Consider the following 23,971-nt stretch of genomic DNA (forward strand, 5'->3'; position numbering starts at 1 on the left):
GACGGGGCGGCCGCGCCTTCTCCGCCCCGCCAGGTCTTGGCGGGCGCACTGGACATGGGTGTCGCCGCGGACTCCGGCGCAGCCCCACCGGACTCCAAAAAGGACAGTAGCCTGGTCTCAGATGGTCTTACATTGTCTTTATTGTGCTAACGCTGCGCCGGCTCGTTCCTTCCACGGCAGTTCCTGCAGACCCGCCCTCCCGGCCCAGGGGCCCGGCAAGGGCTCACCGCTCGCCTGGTCTCCACCCGCACACCTCGGATCGCGGCTCAGCCTGGGGCTGCCGCCGCCGCCGCCGTCTCCCTCCGTCCCTCCCCGGCTACCGGCAGGGGCTCGGCGCGTCTCAAGGAGCCGCGCCCACACTCGGCGACGGGGCGCGAGTGCCCCGCCGGAGCGCGCGCCCCTCCCGAGCGCGCGTCGCGTCCGAGCGCGCGTGTCCCCGCCGGAGCGCACGTCCGTTCCCGAGCGCGCGTGTCCCCGCCGGAGCGCACGGCCGTCGTCCCGAGCGCGCGTGTCCCCGCCGGAGCGCACGTCCGTTCCCGAGCGCGCGTGTCCCGCCGGAGCGCACGTCCGTTCCCGAGCGCGCGTGTCCCGCCGGAGCGCACGTCCGTTCCCGAGCGCGCACGTCCCCGCCGGAGCGCACGTCCGTTCCCGAGCGCGCGTGCCGCCGGAGCGCACGTCCGTCGTCCCGAGCGCGTGTCCCCGTCGCGGCGCGCGTCCGTCCCGGGCGCGTGTCCCCGCGGCGGCGCGGCCGGGGCCGGCGCGCTCACACCAGGAGCCCGTCCTTGTGGGGCAGCTGCGCCTGCGCGCACTCGGGCTCGGCGCTCTGGACCTTGACGTAGACCGGAGCCGGGCCCGCTTCGCAGGCGGCGGTGCGGGGCGCGAGCGCCACGTCCTCGGGGCCGCCGCAGGGCGGGGGCGCGTAGTGGCGGCGCCGCGAGCGGCGGACGTTCTGCGTCGGGTACCCCAGGAGCTGGGACACGCGGCTGCCGCGCCCGCTGGCCTTGCACCCGGGCGCCACGTCGTCCTCTCTGTGGAAACAACAGGCGCGGGTGAGCGGGCTCCCGCGGCGCGCGTGGCACGGCCTGGGCACAGCGGGTCCCGGCAACCGGGCCCGCGCCCCACCTGCCCCGCCGCCGGCGAGCGGCGCGCGGGCATCCTCGAGCCGGCTGGTCCCGCGCGGCCCGCACGCCTCGGCGCGTGTCCCGGCGCGGTCCTGGACGGACCCTCGCTGCGCGGCCCTCGCCCTCCTCTCTCTCTCCTCTCTCTCTCCTCTCTCTCTCTCTCTCTGCGCCTCTCACCTCCTCCTGCCCGGCCTCCGTCCGGTCCTGTCCCCCCCTCCCGGGCAGTCGTTAGCACCGCTAGACCTGTTCTACGTCTATTCCTAGTTCGCCTCTAAGGTAAGTGACTGGCTCTACGCTACGTGGACGCTGGTCAGCTAGCACGTCCGGAGTGCGGCCGGCGCGGACACGAGACGGGAGGACGCGCCCTGCCCTCCAGGAGCGTACAATCTAGCTGGGGGCCGCGGGCGTGCGGGGCAGGGGCCGTGCGTGGCGCAGGCGAGCGTGCTGCGGTCCCGGCCGGCGCTCCGCGGCTGCAGGTGGCGGGCGGGCGGGGGTGAGGAGGAGGGCGGGGCGCCGGCCCCCCGGCCCTCGCATGCTGCATGCATCAGGTTTTACCTGATCTCGCTAGCCAGGTCGCCGCAGGCCCCGCCGCCGACCCCGCCGCCGACCCCGCCGCCGTAGCCGAAGGCCCCGCGGGCGCCGCCGCCGACGCCGCCGCCGTTGCAGCAGCAGCAAACCAGCCCCCAGATGCCCATCATGAGGCAGGCGAGCATGAGGAGCGAGCCCAGCACGGCGCCGACGATCATGCCGATGCGGCGGGAATCTGCAGGGGGGAGGGGAGAGACGGAGGGGAGAGGGGCGCGTCAGCCGAGCGCCCCGAGGCGCGGCGGCGCGGCGCGGCGGCTCGGGGCTCCCTCCCCGCGCGCAGCCGGCCCACCTACCTGACACCTTCACCTCCACCACGCACACGCTGTAGCCCACGTGGTTGGCCACGGTGCACTGGTACAGCCCGTTGTCCTCGCTGGTCACGCCTTTCAGCAGGAGGTCCCCGTTCATTCCTGCGAGGGTGGGCGTGTCAGCGCGCGCTGCGACCCGTCCCGCTCCCCCGGCGCGCGCCCAGGAGGGTTTGCTCGCTCCCTCCCTGGAACCGGCGCCCTGGCTGCCGCACTGGTCCAGACAAGCCCCCCGCAGCTCACCTGAGCTCATGCCGCCGTGGAAAGACTCCTGGTAGGAGAGCTCCGAGTGGAAGCTGTGCTGGGAGTGGTAGGAGCCGGCGCGGTACGGGTGCGTGTGCCCGCTGATCTTGGCCCAGCGGTAGGACAGCGGCTGGGTGCCCCCGTTGGCGAAGCACTTCAGCACCACGTCGTTGCCTTGCGACATGTGGCCCTCAGCCCAGCACATGGGCACGGCGGGCCGCGCTGCGGGGAAGCGCGAGAGTGAGCCCGGCACGAGGCGGCCCCCAGGCGCCCGGGGAGGGGTGCCCGGGGAGCCCCCCTACCTTGCACGGTGACGATGACCTTCCGCGACGCCATGGTGGTCTTCTTGACCCGGCACTCGTAAGTGGCCGTGTCGGACACCTGCAGGTTCATGAGGTTGATGGAGGCGTCGTACTGGCTGGGGTCCGAGGCGGCGAAGCGGACCCTCTGCTGCAGGTGTGGCAGGTTGCCGTGGTTGATCCTCTTGTCCTGGTAACTCAGGAACTGTGTGGAGAGAGGGAGGCTGAGCCGCCGAGCCGGGAGGGCGAGGGGAGACGCAGCCAGCGATGGCGCACCCCTGGCCCACACTCACCACATTCTCCCGGTGCGCTGGGTCCGAGTTGAGCTGCATCCACTCGATGTCCAGCCCGTTGGGGCCGTAGTCCTCAGGGTCCAGGATGTAGGGGCAGCCCAGCCTCACGTTGTCCCCCTCCGCCAGGTACAGGACCTCCTGGCCATCCCCGTTGATTCTCACAGCAGACAGCAGTGCTGAGGAAGGTGGGACAGCGCACACACAGGTGGGGCTCAGCAGGGGACCCGGGTGCATGTGTGCGCCGGATCCCGGGGGGCTGTGTGCATGCGTGTCTGCATGTACGTCACGTGAGTGACTGAGTACAGGAGTGGGTGCATGGATCTGTGTGAGTGTGTTGTACTGGTGTGTGAGCAGGTGCATGGATATGACTGTGTGATCGTGTTGGCGTGTCAGTACCTGTATATATATGACTATGTGTGGTTGTCTGTGTTGGTGTGTCAGTAGGTGTGTGTATATGATTGTGTATATGTGGAGGTGTCTGTGACTGTGTCTATATGGTTGTGTATGGGTGTGTGTATATATATGTGTTTAAAAGACTGTGAAACTATATTGCTGTGTATAAAGTGTATGACTGTGTATATGTGGGAGTGTATCAATTACACTGTGTATATGACTGTGTATATTGTATGGCTGTATATGACTGTGTATGAGTGTATATATTACTGTGTGTATGGGTGTGTGTATATTACTGTATATGTGTATGGGTGTGTATATTACTGTGTATATGGTGTGTGTATATACCACTGTGGATGTGGATGTGTATATATGACTGTGTATATGTGTTACTGTGTGTATGGGGGGTGTATATGACTGTGTCTGTGGGAAGGTGTATGTCTTACTGTGTGTATTTTTGTGGCTGTGTGCCTGTGTACACAGGAGTGTGCAGAGGTGAGTGTATGTGTAGATGTTGACTTTGGGGATGGGTCCGTGGGTGTGTGCCTGAATGGTCATGTGAATGGGCATTGTGCGTATGTGAGTGTGTGCGTGTGGGCGTGGGTGCGTGCCTGTGTGTGCATGTGGACACAGGCCTGCCAGGGTGTGTGTGGCAGCGCCGTCCGTCTGCATCAGTGCGTGTGTGGGACACTGTGTGCTCCGCGTCCTTGCCCACACCAGCAAGCACTGCCGCGTGGCCCCTCCCGCCGCAGCCCTGGCCCCTCTGAGTCAGCCCCAGGCCCTGTGCCACCCGCCCGGATCTCGGGCCAGCGCGTGCCCCAACCGGTCGGCCTGGAGCCTAGCAGGAGGTGCGCCGGGCTCCCCAGCATCCGTCCGTCTCTGCATCTCTCTCGAGGCCGTGAGCCCTTTGGGCCCTGCCCGCTCGTCCCCCCTCGTACCTCCTGAGCCCTCACCCTCTGCGTGCCCGGGTTCCTCTGCCCTCACGGCACTCCAGCGCCCTCCAGCCTGCGAGCGCACCTCCCCCCCCCACACACAGACGTGCGCCCACAGTCTCCCAGACCTGGCGGCACATACGTACCCCTGCACACACACACACACACACACACACACACACACACACACACACACACACCTAAGCACCCGGCCCGGGAACGCGCAGGCAGACGACCTGCACAGGGGAAGCGTGTGCCCCGCGCCAGCCCGGACCTGCCCCACGGTGCCCCCCGGGAGGCTGCAGCTGTAAATAACGGGATGCGGGATGCAGCCCGCAGCCTGCGGCTGGGAACAGCCGGCTCCAGAGATAAAGATCAGGAGATACGGATCCGACAGAGGAGGCTGCTTCTCTTGGAACCCGGGCCGCAGGCAGCTCCGCCCAGCGCAGAGAGGTGGTGGCCGGGTTACCTTGCCTTGCCCGGCCTCTCCCTCAGCCTCCTCCCAGGTGCCCAGCCTCGGCTCATCCCCGGGACTCAATGTCACCCCCACTCCCGACAGCCGCTCGCTCCGCCAGGGTGCCCAGGGTGGCACCCCTTCAGCTCAGAAGCCCCTGGGAGGGATGCACGCCCACCGCCCCCGCCGGGAGGGTCCCAGCCCCCAGCCGCCTCCTGGGCACCTGCCAGAAGCACAGTTGATCCTGCACGCTGACTCCCAGCACCCACCCAACGGCACACCCGTGGGCTCCACGTCCCTACCACTCTCTGCTTGCCAAGCCCACGCCCGGCCCCTGCCGAAACCCCTCCTCCTGCTCCGGCACCCAGAACAGCGAACACGGCTTCGCCTGCATGGACACGCCACGAGCCCCCCAGCACGCTCTCTCCGGCAGAACCCCAGCTGGGTCGCTGGCTCGACGCCCGCCCGCCCGCCCGCCTGCCCGCCTGCCCGGAGGCACATGGCGGGCCGCCCTACCTGGACTCAGGCACACCAGCAGAAGGTAGAAGGCTCCTCGCTCTGCCATGGCTGGGCTCTCGGCGCTGGGCTGGGGGCCGGTGGTGTGGGGCATGGACGGTGGAGGGGTGAGAGCCAAACACTGCCCGGGGTGGCAGGAAGGTGTACTGAGTGCCCGGCCCGGGAACGGCCGGAGTTATTTCTACGGGAGGGGGGGCCTGGTCCCCGCCTTGGGGAGGAGTCCCCGGAGCACTAATTAGCGGGGTGACAGGGCGACCAACCCAGGCATTACCCAGCCCGCACCCAAGCTCTTCCCTGTCCAGAGGGGCGCAGCGCGGCCAGTGGGACTAGTAATTAGGCACCTGTTAAACTCTTCTTCCTCCTGCTGGCCTGGCCGCGACTCACTGGCCCACTGAGCCTGTCTGCAAGCCCCCCGGCCCGGCCGGGACGAAGGGAAAGGAAAGAGGACGTGGGCAGCACTGACCCCCGTGCACCCGGACCCCCGCCCAGCCCAGGGACCCCACAGTCAGTCTTCAGGGCCACAGGAGGGAAGGACCAGGCGCACCCCCGACCCCAGGCATCTGTGCCGGCGGAGACCCCTGAGCTGAAGGCCGGGGTCTTCATCTCTGCCCTGAGGCGTGCCCCACACACACCCAAGGCAAGGGGAGGGGTCCCTGGGAGTGAGTGTGACAGGTGTCCCTCACCTCGCACCCAGCCCAAGTCCAGGCCAGGCCTGAGTGAGAGCCAGGCAAGCAGTCAGGTGGCCAGACGGCGACTCTGCCAGGAGGCCAGCCATCCCTGGGGCTCCAGGGGGGCCACTTGGAGTCTTTGTCCAAACCAGGGCAGTCACCGGGGGGCTCAGCTGCACCATTGGGTGGGGGCCGGCTGGGGGTCCGTAGGCAGGGGTCAGGGCGTGCGGGAGGCTGCCCCCTCCCCGGAACTCAGCGACGAGGAAGCGGCAGAGGCGTCGTGCGTCCTGGGCCCTGCACACCCCTCAATAACAGGTGCCCTCGGGGAGCGGTGGCGGCAGCCCCTTCCGTGTTGGCGTGGGGTTTATGGGTATCCGCGCACTCCGGGGAGCAGGGATCATTACTCCACTTTATGGACGGGGAAGCAGGGCTGACCTTGGGGAACGGCCCTGGGCAAGGAGGGTCTCTGGCCGGGGTCAGCTGACGCGGGATGGGAGAGGCTGCAGGAGAGGGTGGTCCCAGGGCTACTCAGGTGGGACAGCGGCGTCTGAGGTCGGGGCAGGGGCAAGGGGACATCGCAGGAATGTGGGGACCCTGGGCCGGAGCCATGGCTCAGCAGGGTGGGCGCTGGCCTTGCAGGGACCGACCGGGTTGGACCGACGCCATGTGGTCCCCCGAGCACCATCGACTCCTGCGTGCACAGCCGGGGTGAGCGCTGAGCATTGCCAGGTGTGGCCCCCAAGACAGAAGCGGGGCCTTCTGTGGGGTCTCTGCATGGGAAGCTCGTGGGCAGTGTGAGGAGCTGGGGTTCATTGGGGGACATGATCTGGGGGGTCTGGGAAAGAGGTGGGCTGTGGGCACACACGGCCGGGGGGAACGTGGGCCGGCTGCTGTGACCCAGGCCAGTACAGAGACCCTGCTCGCAGAGTCCACCCTCTGGGGACAGCTGGCCCCAGGTTTGGGGGAGCCTTTCCAGTACACAGCCCTGCCTGAGGGGCAGAAGCTAATTCACCCCCAAATCCAGCTCTACTGCCTGCTTGGCCCCTGGCCCGGTCCTGGCACGGCCTCAGCCAGAGGAGGACGGGGCCTCCCTCGGGACTGGCCCTCCAGGGGACCTGGGGAAGGGCAGTTGGGGTGCAGGGCCAAGGAGCTCCCTTGGACTGAAGCCCCAAAGCCTGCAATGGCCTCATCGGCCTCCTGGAGACCCCCTGGGACCTCAACTCTGCCTCCCTGCCCTGGGGACCCCGGAAGGGGCCACAGCCTCCCCGCCTGGCTCCCCCCAGTTCTGCAGGGCCCGGGGGTGGGGTGCAACGTGGGTGGGTGCCTGCGGCCAACTCCTCCCAGCCCCTCTCCCCTCCCACACTCCCCACCCACTTCCTTCTCCAGATGCATAAAGGCCTGAGAATCCAGGCGGGTGCTGGGCTGCAGAGTGCCCCAGAGGACAGGGAACGGGCAGGCTCTGGGCCTCCACGGGGCCCCTCTCATGTGCCGGGGTGCGAGGGACCAGGCTGGGGTCTGGGACCCAAACCAGGCTCCCAAAGGTTTGGGATTTTCTGATTTTTCCGGGGAGACGCCTCGTAGAAAATGTCTCAGACACAGCTGCTGGCTTTTTTTTTTTCTTTTTTGGGTCACACCCAGTGATGCTCAGGGGTTCCTCCTGTTTTTTTTTTCTTTTTGGGTCACACCTAGCAATGCTCAGGGGTCACTCCTGGCTCTGCACTCAGGAATCACTCCTGGCGGTGCTCAGGGGACCATGCTGGGAATTGAACCCGGGTCGGCCGCGTGCAAGGCAAATGCCCTACCCGCTGTGCTGTCACTCCGGCCCCCACAGCTGCTGGCTTTAGAAACTGAACATCCAAGCCAGGCTTGAGTGACGGGAGCAGATCTGGAGGGTGGGAGGGAGACAAGGACGAGGGTAGCTCCGCCCCAGAGACAGGCACAGCTGCACCCACTTCCCCACAAGCCTCTCCTGCAGCTCTCACGGACCTGGGGCAGACCAGCGCACGCACACACTCACACACAGCTTCGTGCAGACACACGCACACACACACCCCTTGCACACTGCTTGCACGTGCACAGACACCCCCCACCCCCGCCACGGGAGTACACAGGTGACGGATACCCATGCCCGCTCACCTGCATATGTGCATGACGGGGTCCAGCCAGGAGGAGCAGAGCCAGGAAGTGGGGGGCCATCCTGCAGGGTCAGGGAGCTCCACGGGCCCTCCTGGGTGTGTACATGTGTGTATGGACACGAGCATGGTGTGTGCACCCATGCATGCTCACGTGTGCACACGCCTGGCATGTGTGGGTGTGCTCACATGCATGCATGTGTGTGAATTATGTACATGTGTGGGCACGCATGTGGCATGTGTGTGCATTTACCTGCATGCATGTGGTAGAGACCATGTACTTTTGTTTTTTTTGCTTTTTGGGTCACACCCGGCGATGCACAGGGGTTCCTCCTGGCTCTGCACTCAGGAGTTATTCCTGGCAGTGCTCAGGGGACCCTATGGGATGCTGGGAATCGAACCCGGGTCAGCTGCGTGCAAGGCAAATGCCTATCCGCTGTGGTATTGCTCCAGCCCCTCCCAGTCTTCAAGACGAGGGCAGAGGCAGAACTCAACGGTGTCTGCACCGAGACGGCAGAGACGGGCTGGGGACTCCCCTTGGCTCTCGGATTTTTCTTTTTTTTTGGGGGGGGGTGTCACACCCGGCGATGCTCAGGGCTGACTCCTGGCTCTGCACTCAGAAATCACTCCTGGTGGTGCTCGGGGGACCCTAGGGGATGCCGGGGATCGAACCCGGGTCGGCCGCGTGCAAGGCCAACGCCCTCCCCGCTGTGCCATCGCTCCAGCCCCTGGAGACCGTGTCCATTAATCCCCAGGACTCTGACCCTGCCTTAGCAGAAGTCGACTCTCCCTTGGGTGCTGCTGGGCGCAGTGGCCAGGCAGGAGCTGCGGGTCTGGGGCTGCTGGGCTTCGTTGCCTCCACTAAGCCCGGCCCCGCCCGCCCCACCCGCCCGGCCCAGCTGTTTGTTTCCAGTTGCTGGGAAGCAGCCGGGAAGTGGTGACAGGTGGGTGGGACTGGAGATGGGACAAAAGGATGAGCAGAGGTGGAGGGATTCCCGATTTCCCTGCCTCCTCCCTCCACCTCCTCTCCCGCTGCCAAGCGGCACCCCTGAGGCCCCACGGGAGCAGAGGGCGCGCGGGCAGGTGGCCGGGAGACTCGGCGCCAGGCTCCGGCCATGAGCAGCCCTTCTGGGCGGCCGGGGCTGGACTTCCCAGAGTGTCTGGGTGCACCTGGGCTGTCCCTCGCTTGGGTCCTTCCAAAGAGGAGTCACCGCTTGGTTCTTAACAAAGGGGCGTTGGCGGTGGCGCGGCCTGGCAGGGAACCCTGCGTCCCACCCCGCAGCAGCTGGGGACGTCCCTCCCAGGGCCACTTCCCCTCCCGCACCCTGCCCACTCCAGCTCAGTGCCAGCCCATCCGCTGCCAGGGAGGGCAACCCCTGGCACTGCAGAGGGGACAGTCCCCCCCCGGGCTTGGCTTGTGCCCAGACTTCTCGTCGGGACTCCAGCGTCCCCTGTCACCTGAGCCACCAGAGTCCTGTCTGCTGTCTTTGAACTGGCCCCTTTCATCGGGAGCCGATCAAAGTGCTTTTACTGACAGCAATTAACGCCCGCTCTGACCGAGTCTTCTGGGGTGCTGGAGGACACCCCTCAGCCCACTGAGTCAGGCTGCATGGGGGGCCCTGAGTCATGCCATCTGCGGCAGGTGCGAAGGTCCTGGGACCTCCAGGCCAGGCGGGAAAGGGTGCTGCTGAGGACCCCGTCAGTCCTGGGCACGCTGCACCTGCCACCACCCTCTCTTCTACCCTTCATGCTACCCAGAACCCCCACCTGAAGTTTGGGGACTCCCCAGGGAAGGCCCCATGCCCCTCCGGCCCCCAGCTGACCAGACCAGGCCCCCAATCCTGCAAGTCGCGTCTGTCCAGGCCTGGCCCTGCATCCCAAGGTCCCTGAGGAGACGGGCACTGCAGCCCACGTCTCACGGGCTCCGCACGCTGCCCCACTGCCCGGCAGACTTGGGAGACTCAGCCACGTGGGAGGCCCCATCCCCTGGCCAGGGCTGTTGGCAGAAGGGCCCCGCTGGCTGACCCCGCCTCTGCCCAGGCTGGAGGGTGGCCAGCAGGAAGCTGGGAGCTCGGAGCGGGGAAGCGGCTTGCCCACTCTCTCTGCTGGCAAGGCGACTCTTGCCCGGGGCCCTTGTAACCTGGCGAGTCAACAGCGCTGACGCGAGGGAGGAAGCTGGCATTCTCGGGGGTGGGGGCGGGCGGGAAGCCCCCTCCCCAGCAGGCCCCCGAGGGGTCCTCCCTGCTCGAAGGCAATGTGGGCTCAACGGGGTGGGGGGGAGGACGGCCAGCCCTGCCCGAGGGGTGTCTGGGCTTCTGCAAAGTTCTGGGGGCTGTGGTAAGGTGAACCCCACACCGGGAGGCAACTCTGGGGCTCTGGGGGGCGGTGGGGGGTGGGGAGGAGCTGGACTGGGGTCTGGGAGGGGAGGCGGGATGAGGACGCAGCCCTGCCTGCAGTTGAAAGGCGCTCAGTTCAAACAGCTCCCGGGTGGGCTGAGTCAGAGGCGTGACCCCCCCCCCGGCCCCCACGGTGCCTCTGAAGTCAGCAGGACAGACTCGGGCGCGCGGGGCGGGGGTTATGGAGGGCCAGGAGCTGCCTCCAGCGCCGGCCCCTGGCCCCCCACACACCACAGCAAGGACACAGCCGCGGGGCCAGAGCCATGGCACAGTGGGGAGGGTGCTGGCCTTGCACGCAGCTGACCCGGGTTCGAGTCCCAGCATCCCATAGGGTCCCCCGAGCACCGCCAGGAGTGATTCCCGAGTGCAGAGCCAGGACTCAGCCCTGTCCATCACCGAGTGTGACCCCCCCCAAAAAACAAGCAAAAAAAGGACACAGCCGCTCTGAGGGGGAACCAGGGTTTAATGTCGCACGGGGGGCCGCCGGGCACGCTCAGGACGGGGCGGCCAGGATGTTGGCCTTGCGCTCGGCCTCCACGCAGTACTTCTCCGGGAGGCCCGTGGCCCTGGGGGGACACGGGGCAGGTCAGGGCCCATGCTGGGGGCTCTCCCCTCCCGCTGAGCCCCCCCACCCCGGGCGCCCTGAGCCCGCACCTCAGCTCCTGCAGCTTCTGCCGCTTGATGTCGGCGATGTGCTGGCTTCGGCGCTGGGCCTCCTCCTGCAGCCGCCGGCCCTCCTCGAAGGTGTCCACCCGGGCCTGCACCTGCCGGCGCTGCTGCTCCCGCACCTGGCTGCGGATCTCGTCGGCGTGCTGGCGGCGCGTGGCGGCCCGCCTTTCCTCCTCCTGACGCTCCTGCTCCATCTGCTCCCGCTGCATCCTGCCGGGGCCGGGGAGGGACCACCGGTCAGCGCCGGCCGGCCAGGCCCCGGGGCGGGCAGCACGGCCGGGCTCGGCCGAGCAGGGCCCCCACGTGCCGGCCCCGACACCCCCGACCCGCCCGGGCCCGGCCCACCTGAGGATCCTCTGGAACTCGGCCCGGTCCCGGTGCACCTGCACGGCCCGCGCGCGCTCCTTGGACGCCATCTGGTCCAGCCGGGTCTGGCGCAGCTGGGCCTCCGCCTCCAGCCTCCTCTGCGCCTTCTCCTTCTCCCGCCGCCGCCACTCGCGATCCGCCACCTCCTGGTTGCGCTTGGCCCGCAGGGCGTCCTGGGGAGCGGGGACGGGAGCGACGTGAGGGGCCCGTCCCAGCCGCGTCCGTCCCCGGGGCCGCCCGGACCGCGGGCAAAGGGCGCACCTGCTCCGCCCGGTAGTCCTGGGCCTTCTCCTGCAGGGCTCGCAGGCGCGCGATCTCCTTCTCCTTCTCCCTGCGGATCCGCTGCTGTTCCTTCTCCAGCTCCGCTTCCCGGGCCTGCGGGGAGGGCCACGGCCGCCGGGCTGGGACCTCGGACCCCCAGCCTGGCCCGCCAGGACCCTGCAGCCCCTCCAGCCCAGCCTGGTCCTCCAGGACCCCTGCAACCCTCACCAGGACCCCCCCACCTACCAGCCCAGACCACCAGGACCCATGCAGCCCCCTGCCCACCAGCCCGGCCCTCCAGGACCCCCGCAGCCCCCCACCCCAGCCTGCCAGGACCCCGCAGCCCCTCCAGCCCAGCCCGGTCCTCCAGGACCCCTGCAACCCCCACCAGGACCCCCCACCTACCAGCCCAGACCACCAGGACCCATGCAGCCCCCTGCCCACCAGCCGGCCCGCCAGGACCCCCCACCCACCAGCCCGGCCCTCCAGGACCCCCGTGGCCCCCCCAGGCCTGCCAGGACCCCGCAGCCCCTCCAGCCCAGCCCAGTCCTCCAGGACCCCTGCAACCCCCACCAGGACCCCCCACCCACCAGCCCAGCCCACCAAGACCTATGCAGCCCCCTGCCCACCAGCCCGGCCCTACAGGACCCCCGCAGCCCCCCACCCCAGTCTGCCAGGACCCCACAGCTCCTCCAGCCCAGCCCGGTCCTCCAGGACCCCCACAGTCCCCATGTCAGCCCAGCCCGCCAGGACCCCCGCAGCCCCCCAGCCCGGCTCACCGGGACCCCCGCAGCCCCCGCTTGCCCGCCAGCCAGCCCCGCACCAGCTTCTTCTGCGTGAACTCCATGACCATCTCGTCGGCCAGCTTCTCCTGCTCCCGCAGCTGCGCCTTCTGCCGCTGTGTCTCCTCGTTGACGTGCCGGATCTCGGCCTGCAGCTGCAGCTTCTGCTGCCGCCTGAGCTCCAGGTCCTGCGGGCGGGGATGTGCGTGTGTGTCTTGCACGTGTGTGTCTGTTGTGTGTCTGTGTGTCTGTACATGTGTGTGTCTGTGTGTGCACCTGTGTCTGTGTGTGTGTCTCTCTGAGCATGTGTGCATGTGCCTGGGTCTGTCTCTGTGTGTGTATGCGCGTGTCTCTGTGTGTATCTCTGTGCACGTGTGTGTATCTGTGTGTATCTGTGTGTATCCATGTGTCTGTGCGTGTGTCTGTGTGGGATAATGAATCTGTGTGTCTGGGTGTGAGCTTGTGCATGTGTCTGTGCGTCTGTCTGTGCATCTGTGTATATGTGCATCTGTACATGTGAGTCTATGTGTGTGTCTATGCGTGTGTCTGTGTCTGTGCATGTCTGTGTGTGCGCCTGTGTGTCTGTGCATGTGTCTGTGTGTCTCTGCGCTTGTGTGCGTGTGTGCATGTTCCTGTGCCGGTCTCTGTGTGTGTGCGTGTGTGTATATGTGTCTGTGTGTGTGCACACTCTGTGCATGTGTGTGTGTCTGAATCTGTGTCTGTGCGTGTGTCTGTGTCTATGTGTCTCTGCGTGTGTGTGCATGTGCCTGTGTATCTGTGTCGTGTGTGTCTGTGCATGTCTATGTGTCTGCATCTGTGTCCATGTCCTTTTGCACATCTACACATGTGTCTGTGTGCTTGTGCGTGTATGCATGTATGTCTGTGTTGACAACTGTCAATTGTCTGTGTATGTCTGTGTGCGCCTCTGTGTCTGTGTGTGTGTGCCTGTGCCTGTATGTTTCTATGTGCACCTGTGTCTTTTTGTGTGTGCCTATGTCCGTATGTCTCTATGTTTGTGTGCGTGTGCATGTGTCTGTCTGTGTGTCCCTGTGTGTGTATGTGCATGTCTATCTATGTGTCCCTGCACGTGTGTGTGTGTCTGTGTCTGTGTGTCCCTGTGTGCATGTGCCTGTGTTTGTATGTCACTGTGTGTGCGTGTGTGTGTCTGTGTGTCCCTGCACGTGTATGCGTGTGCCTGTATATCCATGTGCCTGTGTGTCTGAGCGTGTGTGTGGCTCTGTCGGGGGCGTGTCACCCCGTGTCACCTTGAGGTCCTCGGCCAGCAGCTTGTCCATGTGGGCCAGCAGCTGCTCCTTCTCCTGCTCCTGCCGCTCGCCCAGCAGTGACCGCTCCTCCTGCCGCTGCTCAATCTGCTCCAGGATGTGCCGCTGGCCCCTGGGCAGGGGACCAGCCTTAGTGACCGCCGCAGGGTCAGGGCCTGGCCCCGTCTCACCCTCGCCCACGTCACACACATGCTGCTCCCATCTTGGGGGGGGGGCCGGTCCGGTCCCCTCCCTGCTGCCTTGGGCATGGCTCTGCGGGCCCCACTCTCTGCTGCCTGGGGCTAAGGCCCAGCACAGGGACCCCAGGACACAGAGACCCCCAGGACACAGGGACCCCAGGACACAGGGATCCTGGGACACAGGGACCCCGGGACACAAGGACCCCAGGATGCAGAGACCCCCAGGACACAGGGACCCCAAGACACAGGGACCCCCAGGACACAGGGACCCCAGGACACAGGGACCCCCAAGACACAGGGACCCCAGGACACAGGGACCCTGGGAAACAAGGACCCCAGGACATGGGAACCCCAGGACATAGAGACCCTCGGGACACAGAGACGCCCAGGACACAGAGACCCCCAGGACACAGGGACCCCAGGACACAGGGATCCTGGGACACAGGGACCCCGGGACACAAGGACCCCAGGATGCAGAGACCCCCAGGACACAGGGACCCCAAGACACAGGGACCCCGGGACACAGGGATCCTGGGACACAGGGACCCCGGAACACGAGGACCCCAGGGCACGGGAACCCTAGGACATGGGGACACCAGGACACAGAGACCCCCAGGACACAGAGACCCCCAGGACACAGGGACCCCGGGACACAGGGACCCCAGGACCCTGGGGAAGTTGGGGCAGACTGCAAGGCTGAGACCGGCTGAGTCCAGCTTCCGGCCACACAGTGCCTGGGCACCGGCAGGGCGACCCCCGGAAGCAATCCCTGTGCGGGGGACTCCGGGGGCCCGCAGGGCGGCGGGGGTCGGGCGGTACCGGAGCCTCTCCTCTTGGCGCCGCCGCTCAAGGTCCTCCTGGCGCTGCGCCGACTTCTGGCGCTCGGCCTCCATCATCTGGTCCAGCCTCCGCTCCTCGGCCTCCAGCTCCCTCTGGATCTGCTGCTTCTCCAGGATCTGGGCGTCGCGGATGGCGTGGCACTTGGCGTTGAGGATGATCTGGGGGCACAGGCTCGCTGGGGGCGGGGGGTCTCAGGAGCGTGCTGGGACCCCTCTCCCTCTACCCCGCACCGACCTGTGCTCGCCTCCCCTGACCCCCACTTCCGGGGAGACCCTGGCCCACAGGCCCCGGGGGACCCCGCTCTGAGGCGCCCCAAGAGGGCGGGTGCCGTGGGGTGGGCGCAGCCCGGCTGGGCAGAGGTGGGGGGTGGCACTGGTCGGGTGCCTCCAGCGGGCACTGCCTAAGAGCTGGGGCCACCGTCTGATCACAGCCCGTCGGCCACTGCCAGGACCCCCCCTATTACTCCCCCCATGGGTCAGGGAAGCACCAGAGAGGTCAGGACCTCGCCAAAGTCACCCCGCCTTGCTGGCCCGCACTGTCCCACCAGGCCAGCCCTGCCTGTCACCTCCAGCCCATCCCCCCTCCTGTCCAGCCTGTCCCCCGGCCCCCTGTCCCCCCCCACCCCACCCTGCCCTGCCCCTTCTCGGAGGAGGCGGCACCTGGTTCATCTGCCTGAGCTCCTCCTCCTGCTCCAGGCGCTGCTGCCCGGCCCGGCGGAGGAGGCCCTGGGCCCGCTCCTGGGCCTCCTCCTCCAGCGTGCTCAGGGCCTTGCTGCTCCTCCACACCATCTCCCGCTGCTTCATGATCTTCTTCCGCGTGGTCGCTGCGTCCTGGGCCGGGCGGGAGAGCTCAGCCTCGCCCCTGCCTCCCCGAGCAGCCGTCAGCCGACCCGAGCAGCCCTGCTGCCGCCGGGCTGGGGTAGCCCCACTGCAGGCCGGGCAGGAGACCCCTCTCTGGGCCGGGCGGGTGACCCTGTTAGGGGCCGGGAGGTGACCCCTCTGTGGGCCGGGCAGGTGACCCCTCTCTGGACTGGGCAGGTGACCCTGTTAGGGACCAGGCAAGAGGCCCCTCTCTGGGCCAGGCAGGAGACCCCTCTGTGGGCCAGGCGGGTGACCCTGTTAGGGGCCGGGAGGTGACCCCTCTGTGGGCCGGGCAGGTGACCCCTCTCTGGACTGGGCAGGTGACCCTGTTAGGGACCAGGCAAGAGGCCCCTCTCTGGGCCAGGCAGGAGACCCCTCTGTGGGCCGGGCGGGTGACCCTGTTAGGGGCCGGGAGGTGACCCCTCTGTGGGCCGGGCAGGTGACCCCTCTCTGGACTGGGCAGGTGACCCTGTTAGGGACCAGGCAAGAGGCCCCTCTCTGGGCCAGGCAGGAGACCCCTCTGTGGGCCGGGCGGGTGACCCTGTTAGGGGCCGGGAGGTGACCCCTCTGTGGGCCGGGCAGGTGACCCCTCTCTGGACTGGGCAGGTGACCCTGTTAGGGACCAGGCAAGAGGCCCCTCTCTGGGCCAGGCAGGAGACCCCTCTGTGGGCCGGGAGGTGACCCTATTAGGGGCCGGGCAGGTGACCCCTCTGCGGGCCAGGCAGGAGACCCCTCTCTGAGCCGGAAGGTGACCCCCCTCTCTGGGCCAGGCAAGGAGACCCCTCTGTAGGCCGGGAGGTGACCCTATTAGGGGCGGGGCAGGTGACCCCTCTCTGGGCTGGGCAGGTGACCCTGTTAGGGACCAGGCAAGAAGCCCCTCTCTGGGCCAGGCAGGAGACCCCTCTGTGGGCCGGGAGGTGACCCTATTAGGGGCGGGGCAGGTGACCCCTCTCTGGGCTGGGCAGGTGACCCTGTTAGGGACCAGGCAAGAAGCCCCTCTCTGGGCCAGGCAGGAGACCCCTCTGTGGGCCGGGAGGTGACCCTATTAGGGGCCGGGCAGGTGACCCCTCTCTGGGCCGGGCAGGTGACCCTATTAGGCACCGGGCAGGAGACCCCTCTCTGGGCTGGGCAGGTGACCCTGTTAGGGACCAGGCAAGAAGCCCCTCTCTGGGCCAGGCAGGAGACCCCTCTTTGGGCTGGGAGGTGACCCCCTCTGTGGGCCGGGCAGGAGACCCCTCTATGGGCTGGGAGATGACCCCTCTGTGGGCCAGGAGGTGACCCTATTAGGGGCCGGGCAGGTGACCCCTCTCTGGCCCGGGTGGGTGACCCTATTAGGGGCTGGGAGATGACCCCTCTGTGGGCCAGGCAGGAGACCCCTCTGTGGGCCGGGCGGGTGACCCTCTGTGGCCAGTGGCTACCAGCATCTGGTCCTTCTCCTTCTGCAGCGCCTGCTCCTGGGCTTCACGCTCCTCCCTGGTGTGCACGGTGGACGCCCCCTTGATGCGCTCGAACTCCTCAGGGCTGATGATCAGGGACTTGCCAGAGGGGTCCTTGGTGGGGACGCTGGCCAGGGACAGGAGCATGCTGAGAGTGACCCCGGGCTGGACAGGGGGACAGGGGCATGCTGAGAGTGATCCCTGCTGGACAGGGGACAGGGGCGTGTTGGAGTGACCTGAGCTGGACAGGGGGACAGGGTCGTGCTAAGAATGACCTCAGACTGGTCAGGGGCACGCTGAGGGTCACCCCAGGCTGGACAGGGGACAGGGGCATGTTGGAGTGACCCCGTGCTGGACAGGGGGACAGGAGCGTGCTGGGAGTGACCCCACAAGCTGACCGGGGCACAGAGGCGTGCTGGGAGTGGCCCCCGGCCTGCCCCCAACCTCAGCACTGCGCCACACAGCTGGGCTGAGGCTCGGGGCTCCAGACCCCTGAGACAAGGGAGCACTTCAGGGACTTGTCCTCAATTTCCACTTTCCCTTCGGTGCCTCTGTGGGGGTCCTTCTTCCACTCAGGACGCCCCTGCCAGGAACGAGACAGAGACACCTCCCACCCCTGTTCTGTGGCCAGGCTGGGACCCTGCCCCACCACTCGTCCTAGGCCAACTGGGCTTGTGGGTGCCGGTGGGGCAGAGCAGGGGGCCACGCGCCCGCATGACACACGAGGACAGACGCCTGCCAGGCCCAGGGCAGGGAGGCTGTGAGAACCCGGGCGCACAGCGGCAACCCCCCCCCAACACCCCGACGGAAGCTTTGAACCTAAATATTAATTAACATCTCCACAACAGCGGCCGTCCCCTCCGAGACAGGTCCAAGGCCCCTTTCCAGCTGCCCGGCCCAACGCAGCCCACAAACCTGCGGCTAATTATGATGATTACAGCCGAGTCCGGCTTTCTTGGGGCAGGAGGAAAGCAGCTTGGGGTGGGGCCCGTAACTGCTGGGGGGGGGGGGGGGGGGGACGCAGCTGAGGCAGGAAGTGAAACCGGCTCGTAAAACGGGAGTGGGGAGGAAGGGGGGTGCTGGGCCCAGGTAGGGGGTCCCGGAGCCCACAGCCACCACTCTGGCAGCACCTGGGCAGCACCTGGCCCTCCCGCCAGGTGACCCAGGCCAGTGGCCACCCAGGGCATCTCTCCAGAGGACTCCGACCCAGGCACGGGACCACCAGCATGAGCTCGGGGCCCGCCCACACTCACATGAGTTCCCGCACGAGGTCGCGCGTGATGAGCCGGATGGTCTCCGGCTTGTGGCCCAGCGCGGTGAGGGGGTCCCGGATGGTCCTCCTGTCCCTCAGCATCACCATGGGGCTGTCACTCTGGGCCAGGGGCTGTGGGGAGCAGGACAGCTGTCCCTCACGGCCAGCACAGGGCAGCGGGGCCATGCCCACGCCCCCCTGAGAACGTTCCCTGCAGGGGGACCCGGAGACAGGGACTCCTGGGCCCTGTGTGTGACCGGCAGGACCCAGATGTGTCCACTTGGGTGGACGAAGGCCTCCTCCCCAAAGCACCCACACCTGGTCCCAGCCCAGCGCCAAGCTGCGGGGGGCAGAGCCTGACCGCGACCAGTGTTTGGAGGGATTTTCTGACCGGGAGAGAGAGGGGAGGAGAGGAGGCCGCTCCTCTGGGCTCCCAGGGCAGGGACGGCCACCGCGGGAGTCCAGCTCTGCCACTGTGGGCGCAGCTCGTGCGCGCCCCCTGCTGCCCGCGAGGCTCACGTGCACCCCCGCGCCGGCCCCTCGCCCAGTGGTGCTAGAGACCCCGACCCGCCCCACCCACCGCCAGGGCCCCCCGGGAGGGGACTGAGACCCCCACGGGCAGCTCCCTGGACGGACGCCGGGGCGGGCAGGGCGGGGGTCACCTTGGCGCCCCCAAAGAGGCTCTCGTCCACCTCGGAGCTCTGGGCCTTGGTGCGGTAGCGAGTCCTGGTCTTGGACCTGCTGGACGCCGTCGAGGCCGAGCTGAGGACGCCGGGCGGGCTCTGCGGCTGGGGAGGAAGGGCCGGCACTGCTGTCGCCCCTGGACGGGCCGGGAGGCAGGAGGGCCCCGCACGGCACCCCTGTGCAGCACCACCTGTGCTCAGTACCACCTTGCACAGTACCTCCTGCACAGCACCCCCGTGCACAGTGCCTCCTGCACAGTACCTCCTGCACAGCACCCCCTGTGCTCAGTACCACCTTGCAAAGTGCCACCTTGCAAAGTGCCTCCCACACAGCACCACCTATGATCAGTGCCTCCTGCACAGCACCACCCATGCACAGTACTACCTTCACAGCACTACCTGTGCACAGTACCACCTGTGCACAGTACCACCTCGCACAGTGCATCCCGCACAGCATCACCTGTGCACAGTACCACAAATACAGCACCACTTGTGCTCAGTACTACCTTGCACAGTACCTCCTGCACAGCACCGCCTGTGCACAGTACCACCTATGCACAGTACCACCTTGCAAAGTGCCTCCCACACAGTACCACCTATGATCAGTGCCTCCTGCACAGTACCACCCGTGCACAGTACTACCTTCACAGCACTACCTGTGCACAGTACCACCTTGCACAGTGCCTCCCACACAGCACCACCTACACACAGTATCACCTTCACAGTGCCTCACACACAATACCAACTGTGCACAGTGCCTCCTGCATAATGCTACTTGCACAGTACCACCTGTGCACAGTACCACCTCGCACAGTGCCTCCCGCACAGCACCACCTGTGCACAGTATCACCTTTCACAGTACTACCCATACAGAATCACCTATGCACAGTACCATCCACACAATACCACCTGTGCACAGTGCCTCCCGCACAGTACCACCTATGCACAGTACCACTTGTGCACAGTACTACCTGTGCACAGTACCACCCACACAGTACCACCTGTGCACAGTGTCACAGCACTGCACCACCCCCACCCCTCTCTGCACAGCACCACCTCCCATCGGAGCTGCCCTTCCCAACAGCCCTCGCCCCTGCTCGACCCGGCACTGGATCCCCAGAAGCGAGTTCGGAGCTGGGCCCAGCCGGAGGTCTGCAGCCCGCGCCGGGCTCTGCTGGGGACCCCGCCGGGCTCAGGACCACCGCGCCCCGCACTCCGTCTCCTTCGGGGGTCTCCCCCACGCTCGGGCGCACCTGACGTCTGCGCGGGCCCCACCAGGAAGGACACCCCACCCCCTGCGCCCCTCACCATCTCGGACGCAGCAGCCTCGGGCTCAAGACCCGCTCGATCCTCACTCTGCTCCCACTGCCGCCGCCTTGCGGCCTGTTGTCGCGTTACCCCGGCAACGGGGCCGCGCCTGGACCGCGGGCCACGCCGCCCGCGCCGGCCCCGCCCCCTGCTCTGACGCCGCCTCCAATCCGGACACGGCCCGGATCTGGCCCCGCCCCATCTGGCTCCGCCCCTATCTGGCCCCGCCCCTATCCGGCTCGGCTCCCAATCTGGCCCCGTCCTGATATGGCCCCGCCCCATATGACTCCGCCCCTATCTGGCCCCGCCCTTATCCGGCTCGGCTTCCAATCTGGCCCCGCCCTGATCTGGCCCCGCCCCCTACCAGGCCTTCTATTAGGCTCCGCCCTGAGCACCCCCCCTCTTCACGTTGCTTTTCCGGGTTCTTTTGTTGCCTTTTTTTTTTTTTTTTAGTGAAACACCACCAGGTACAGTTGTAGAGTTACAAGTTTCTGTGCTTGGGTTTCAGTTATACAATGATTGAGTACCCATTCTCCACCCCCACCAATCCCAGTATCCCTCCCACCCCCCCCAACCCCCATCCCACCCTGCCTCTGTGGCAGGGCACTCCCTTTTGTTCTCTCTCTCCTTTTGGGTGCTGTGGTTTGCAGAAGAGGCACTGGGTGGCAATCATGTTCGGTCTATAGCCTACTTTCAGCATGCATCTCCCATCCTGGGCGGATCTTCCCAGCACCCTTTATTTGGTGCTCCCTTCTGTATCTGAGCTGCCTTTAACCCTAGAGTATGTGGCTGGCCCCGAAGCCATGGAAGCCTCGAACCTCCTGGTATTTATAACAGCTATTCTTGGGTGTTAGTCTCTTATTTTGTTACTTTTTTTTTTTTGCTTTTTGGGTCACACCCGGCAATGCTCAGGGGTTCCTCCTGGCTCTACACTCAGGAATTACCCCTGATGGTGCTCAGGGGACCATCTGGGATGCTGGGAATCGAACCTGGGTCGGCCGCGTGCAAGGCAAACGCCCTACCCGCTGTGCTATCTCACCAGCCCCTTATTTTGTTACCCAGATGAATGCAACCACACCCACACTCCTGGCTCTGCATCCAGAAATTACTCCTAGAGGTGCTCAGGGGGCCACTAGGATGCCAGGGATGGAACCTGAGTCAGCCTTGAGTTTCAGCTTCGCCCCACACCCGTGGGTGTGTGTGTTGGGGTCATCGCAACAACAGGGCCAGAAAAGCGGGGATGAATTAAAAATGGGCAGAGGAACCAAAAGGACGTTTGTGCAAAGAGGACGTACAATCACGTGGCCAACAGGCCGGTGCAGACGTGTCTGGTTCCCTTATTCACCAGGAAATGCACCCAAACCTACAGGTAGCACAGGGCTACCTGGCACCGGCCCAGCAGTGATGGATCTTATCACAGGGAGAGATAAAACGCGAGAGAGTGACTTCAGGCGTGGAGGGAGGACATGCAAATCAGTGCTGCCTCTATGAAAAGCAGAATGAAAGTTCCTCAAGACGTAAGACGGCTGGACAACCCAGCACCCCTCCGATGAAATGCAAACTCAGAGACCTGCACTTGTGTACTCGTAAGCACAACTAAAACACCAATATCACATTGTCGCACATCTCGGTAAAACTAGGAAAGGGGCAGAAGCAGGACAAGGGCTAGGCCTTGTAAGCCACTGAGTACTGTAGGATACTTGGCAATGTGTAGGGTTCCCTGAGCACCACCAGGAGTGACCCCAAGAGCATCCTTAAACTTAAGAAAGGGAAGAGTTAATTGGGAACGATAGTATAGCAGGGAGGGCGTTTGCCTTGCACGCGGCCGACCTGGGTTCAATTCCCAGCATCCCATATGGTCCCCCAAGCACCGCCAGAAGTAATTCCTGAGTGCAGAGCCAGGAGGAACCCCTGAGCAACAGCGGTTGTGAACCAAAAAGAAAAGAAAAAAAAAGGGAAGAGTTGGAAGCTTGCCACAAGAGTATCTGGGGGCAAAGGGCAATTCAGATAGAGAAGGGACCAGTATGACCATAGTTGGAAATGATCGTTTTGGACGGGGGGGGGGGGAGGGAGAGAGAGAGAGAGAGCGAGAGAGCACCTGCCACAGAGACAGGCAGGGGTGGGGGGATGGGAGGGGAACTGGGAACATTAGTGAGAAATGCACATTGGTGAAGGGATGCGTGTTAGAACATGATATGACTGAAACCCAATCATGAACAACTTTGTAACTGTATCTCACTGTGATTCAATTAAAAAAATAAAATAAGTAATAGCACTGCTCTGTAGCACTGTCCTTCTGTGTTCATCAATTTGCTCGAGCGGGCACTAGTAACGTCTCCATTCTGAACTTTGTGTCATATCAAATACGCCATGGGGAGCTTGCCAGGCTCTGCGGTGCGGGTGGGATACTCACCGTAGCTTGCTGGGCTCTCCGAGAGGGACACCAAATTTTTTTAATAAAAATCAATAAAGTAAAAACAAAATTGTTGTTTTGGCTTTTTGGGTCACACCCAGCGATTCTCAGGGGTTATTCCTGGCTCTGCGCTCAGGAATTACTCCTGCATTGCTCAGGAGACCCTATGGGATTGCCAAGGATCGAACCCAGGTCAGCCTCATGCAAGGCAAGCACCCTCCCCACTGTGCTATCATTCCAGCCCTCTCAAAAATTTTTTTTCAAATTTTTATTATTTTTTTAACATTTTTATTTTTATTATTTTTTTTCTTTTTTTTTCTTTTTGCTTTTTGGGTCACACCCAGCAATGCACAGGGGTTACTCCAGGTTCATGCACTCAGAAATCTGTCCTGGCAGCGTTCGGGGGACCATATGGGATGCTGGGAATCGAACCCGGGTCGGGCCGCATGCAAGGCAAACGCCCTACCCTCTGTGCTATCGCTCCAGCCCCTAAAAATATTTTTTTTTAAAGTGAAGAATATGAAAGTCTGGTTGCCGAAATCTGACACCTCGTACGAGAAATTCAGATCTGCCCTATTTCAACAACCTGGAATCTGCCAGGACTCTATCAAGTGTAAACTGAAATGAAAGATCATTGTCATGTGCACACAGTCCCCACCCTGGGCTGACCACACCACGGGTCCTCCCTCCCCCGCCCCCATCAGCGACTCTCCACAGAGAAGCCTCGCCTAGCTTGCATCCCTTCAGGACGTTTCCAGGCTGAGGGCATGGGCCAGACTTTGCAAGTGCACGATCTGTTAGGACAAGTCACCGTCAGTAAGTGTTGAGGTCCTTCTGGCTTCATCCCGTGCTTACTGGAGCTCCAAGGGGGGTGCACTGTGCACCCCAGGCCAGGGCCCTGCTTTCAAGGGCAGGCTGGGAACTGGTCCACGGTGCAGCCGTGCCCACAGCCCGGCCTGCCCTCACCACCTCGCCTCTGTACCCATGGAGGGGGGTTCACCTCTGTGGAAAGCAGAAAACGCCTTCACCCACCTCTGCCAGCCATGTCCTTCCTTTGCCCCATTTTCCTTTTTTATTTTTTCCTTTTTGGGTCACGTCCAGCATGGCACAGGGGTTATTCCTGGCTCGTGCACTCAGGAATCACTCCTGACAGTGCTCAGGGTAGCATATGGGATGCCAGGGATCGAACCCTAGTTGGTGTTTCTTCTCCCGTTCACTCCTTTGTTTACTTATTTATTTATTTATTTATTTTTGCTTTTTGGGTCACGCCTGGCGATGCTCAAAGCTTACTCTTGGCTC

The 23,971-nt window shown here is 64.8% G+C and overlaps 2 protein-coding genes across 2 annotated transcripts; both read right to left on the reverse strand.

Moving 5' to 3' along the window:
• Window positions 1-689: 689 nt before the first annotated feature.
• VSIG8 (V-set and immunoglobulin domain containing 8) lies at window positions 690-3,083 on the reverse strand. Its single transcript, XM_056109582.1, has 6 exons — window positions 2,850-3,083; window positions 2,560-2,761; window positions 2,258-2,479; window positions 2,003-2,119; window positions 1,677-1,884; window positions 690-1,028 (listed from the first exon to the last, which is right to left on the reverse strand). The coding sequence occupies exons 1-6, from the start codon at window positions 3,081-3,083 to the stop codon at window positions 764-766; spliced, it is 1,248 nt and encodes a 415-aa protein (XP_055965557.1). The 3' UTR covers window positions 690-763.
• A 7,742-nt stretch (window positions 3,084-10,825) lies between these two features.
• Window positions 10,826-20,461, reverse strand: CFAP45 (cilia and flagella associated protein 45). Its single transcript, XM_056109584.1, has 12 exons — window positions 20,318-20,461; window positions 18,931-19,056; window positions 18,270-18,400; window positions 16,999-17,143; window positions 15,380-15,550; window positions 14,700-14,878; window positions 13,684-13,813; window positions 12,460-12,606; window positions 11,637-11,750; window positions 11,355-11,548; window positions 10,995-11,219; window positions 10,826-10,906 (listed from the first exon to the last, which is right to left on the reverse strand). Exons 1-12 carry the CDS (start codon window positions 20,459-20,461, stop codon window positions 10,834-10,836), a joined length of 1,779 nt encoding a protein of 592 aa, XP_055965559.1. The 3' UTR covers window positions 10,826-10,833.
• Window positions 20,462-23,971: the final 3,510 nt, after the last annotated feature.

Source organism: Sorex fumeus, unplaced genomic scaffold, assembly GCF_029834395.1.
Source record: "Sorex fumeus unplaced genomic scaffold, SorFum_2.1 ptg000316l, whole genome shotgun sequence".
Taxonomy (NCBI): domain Eukaryota; kingdom Metazoa; phylum Chordata; class Mammalia; order Eulipotyphla; family Soricidae; genus Sorex; species Sorex fumeus.

What these genes read in the sequence shown, in the direction of transcription:
- CFAP45 (XM_056109584.1), bottom strand. Translation starts at nt 20,461, where the DNA reads ATGGGGCGGGGCCAGATCCGGGCCGTGTCCGGATTGGAGGCGGCGTCA. An exon ending in AGCTCAGGCAGATGAACCAG is followed by an intron (nt 14,879 to 15,379) that starts GTGCCGCCTCCT and finishes CTGTGCCCCCAG; the next exon opens with ATCATCCTCAACGCCAAGTG. An exon ending in AGGACTACCGGGCGGAGCAG is followed by an intron (nt 11,549 to 11,636) that starts GTGCGCCCTTTG and finishes CCCGCTCCCCAG; the next exon opens with GACGCCCTGCGGGCCAAGCG.
- VSIG8 (XM_056109582.1), bottom strand. Translation starts at nt 3,083, where the DNA reads ATGCACCCGGGTCCCCTGCTGAGCCCCACCTGTGTGTGCGCTGTCCCA. An exon ending in CAGCGCACCGGGAGAATGTG is followed by an intron (nt 2,762 to 2,849) that starts GTGAGTGTGGGC and finishes CTCTCCACACAG; the next exon opens with TTCCTGAGTTACCAGGACAA. An exon ending in GGTGGAGGTGAAGGTGTCAG is followed by an intron (nt 1,885 to 2,002) that starts GTAGGTGGGCCG and finishes TCCCCCCTGCAG; the next exon opens with ATTCCCGCCGCATCGGCATG.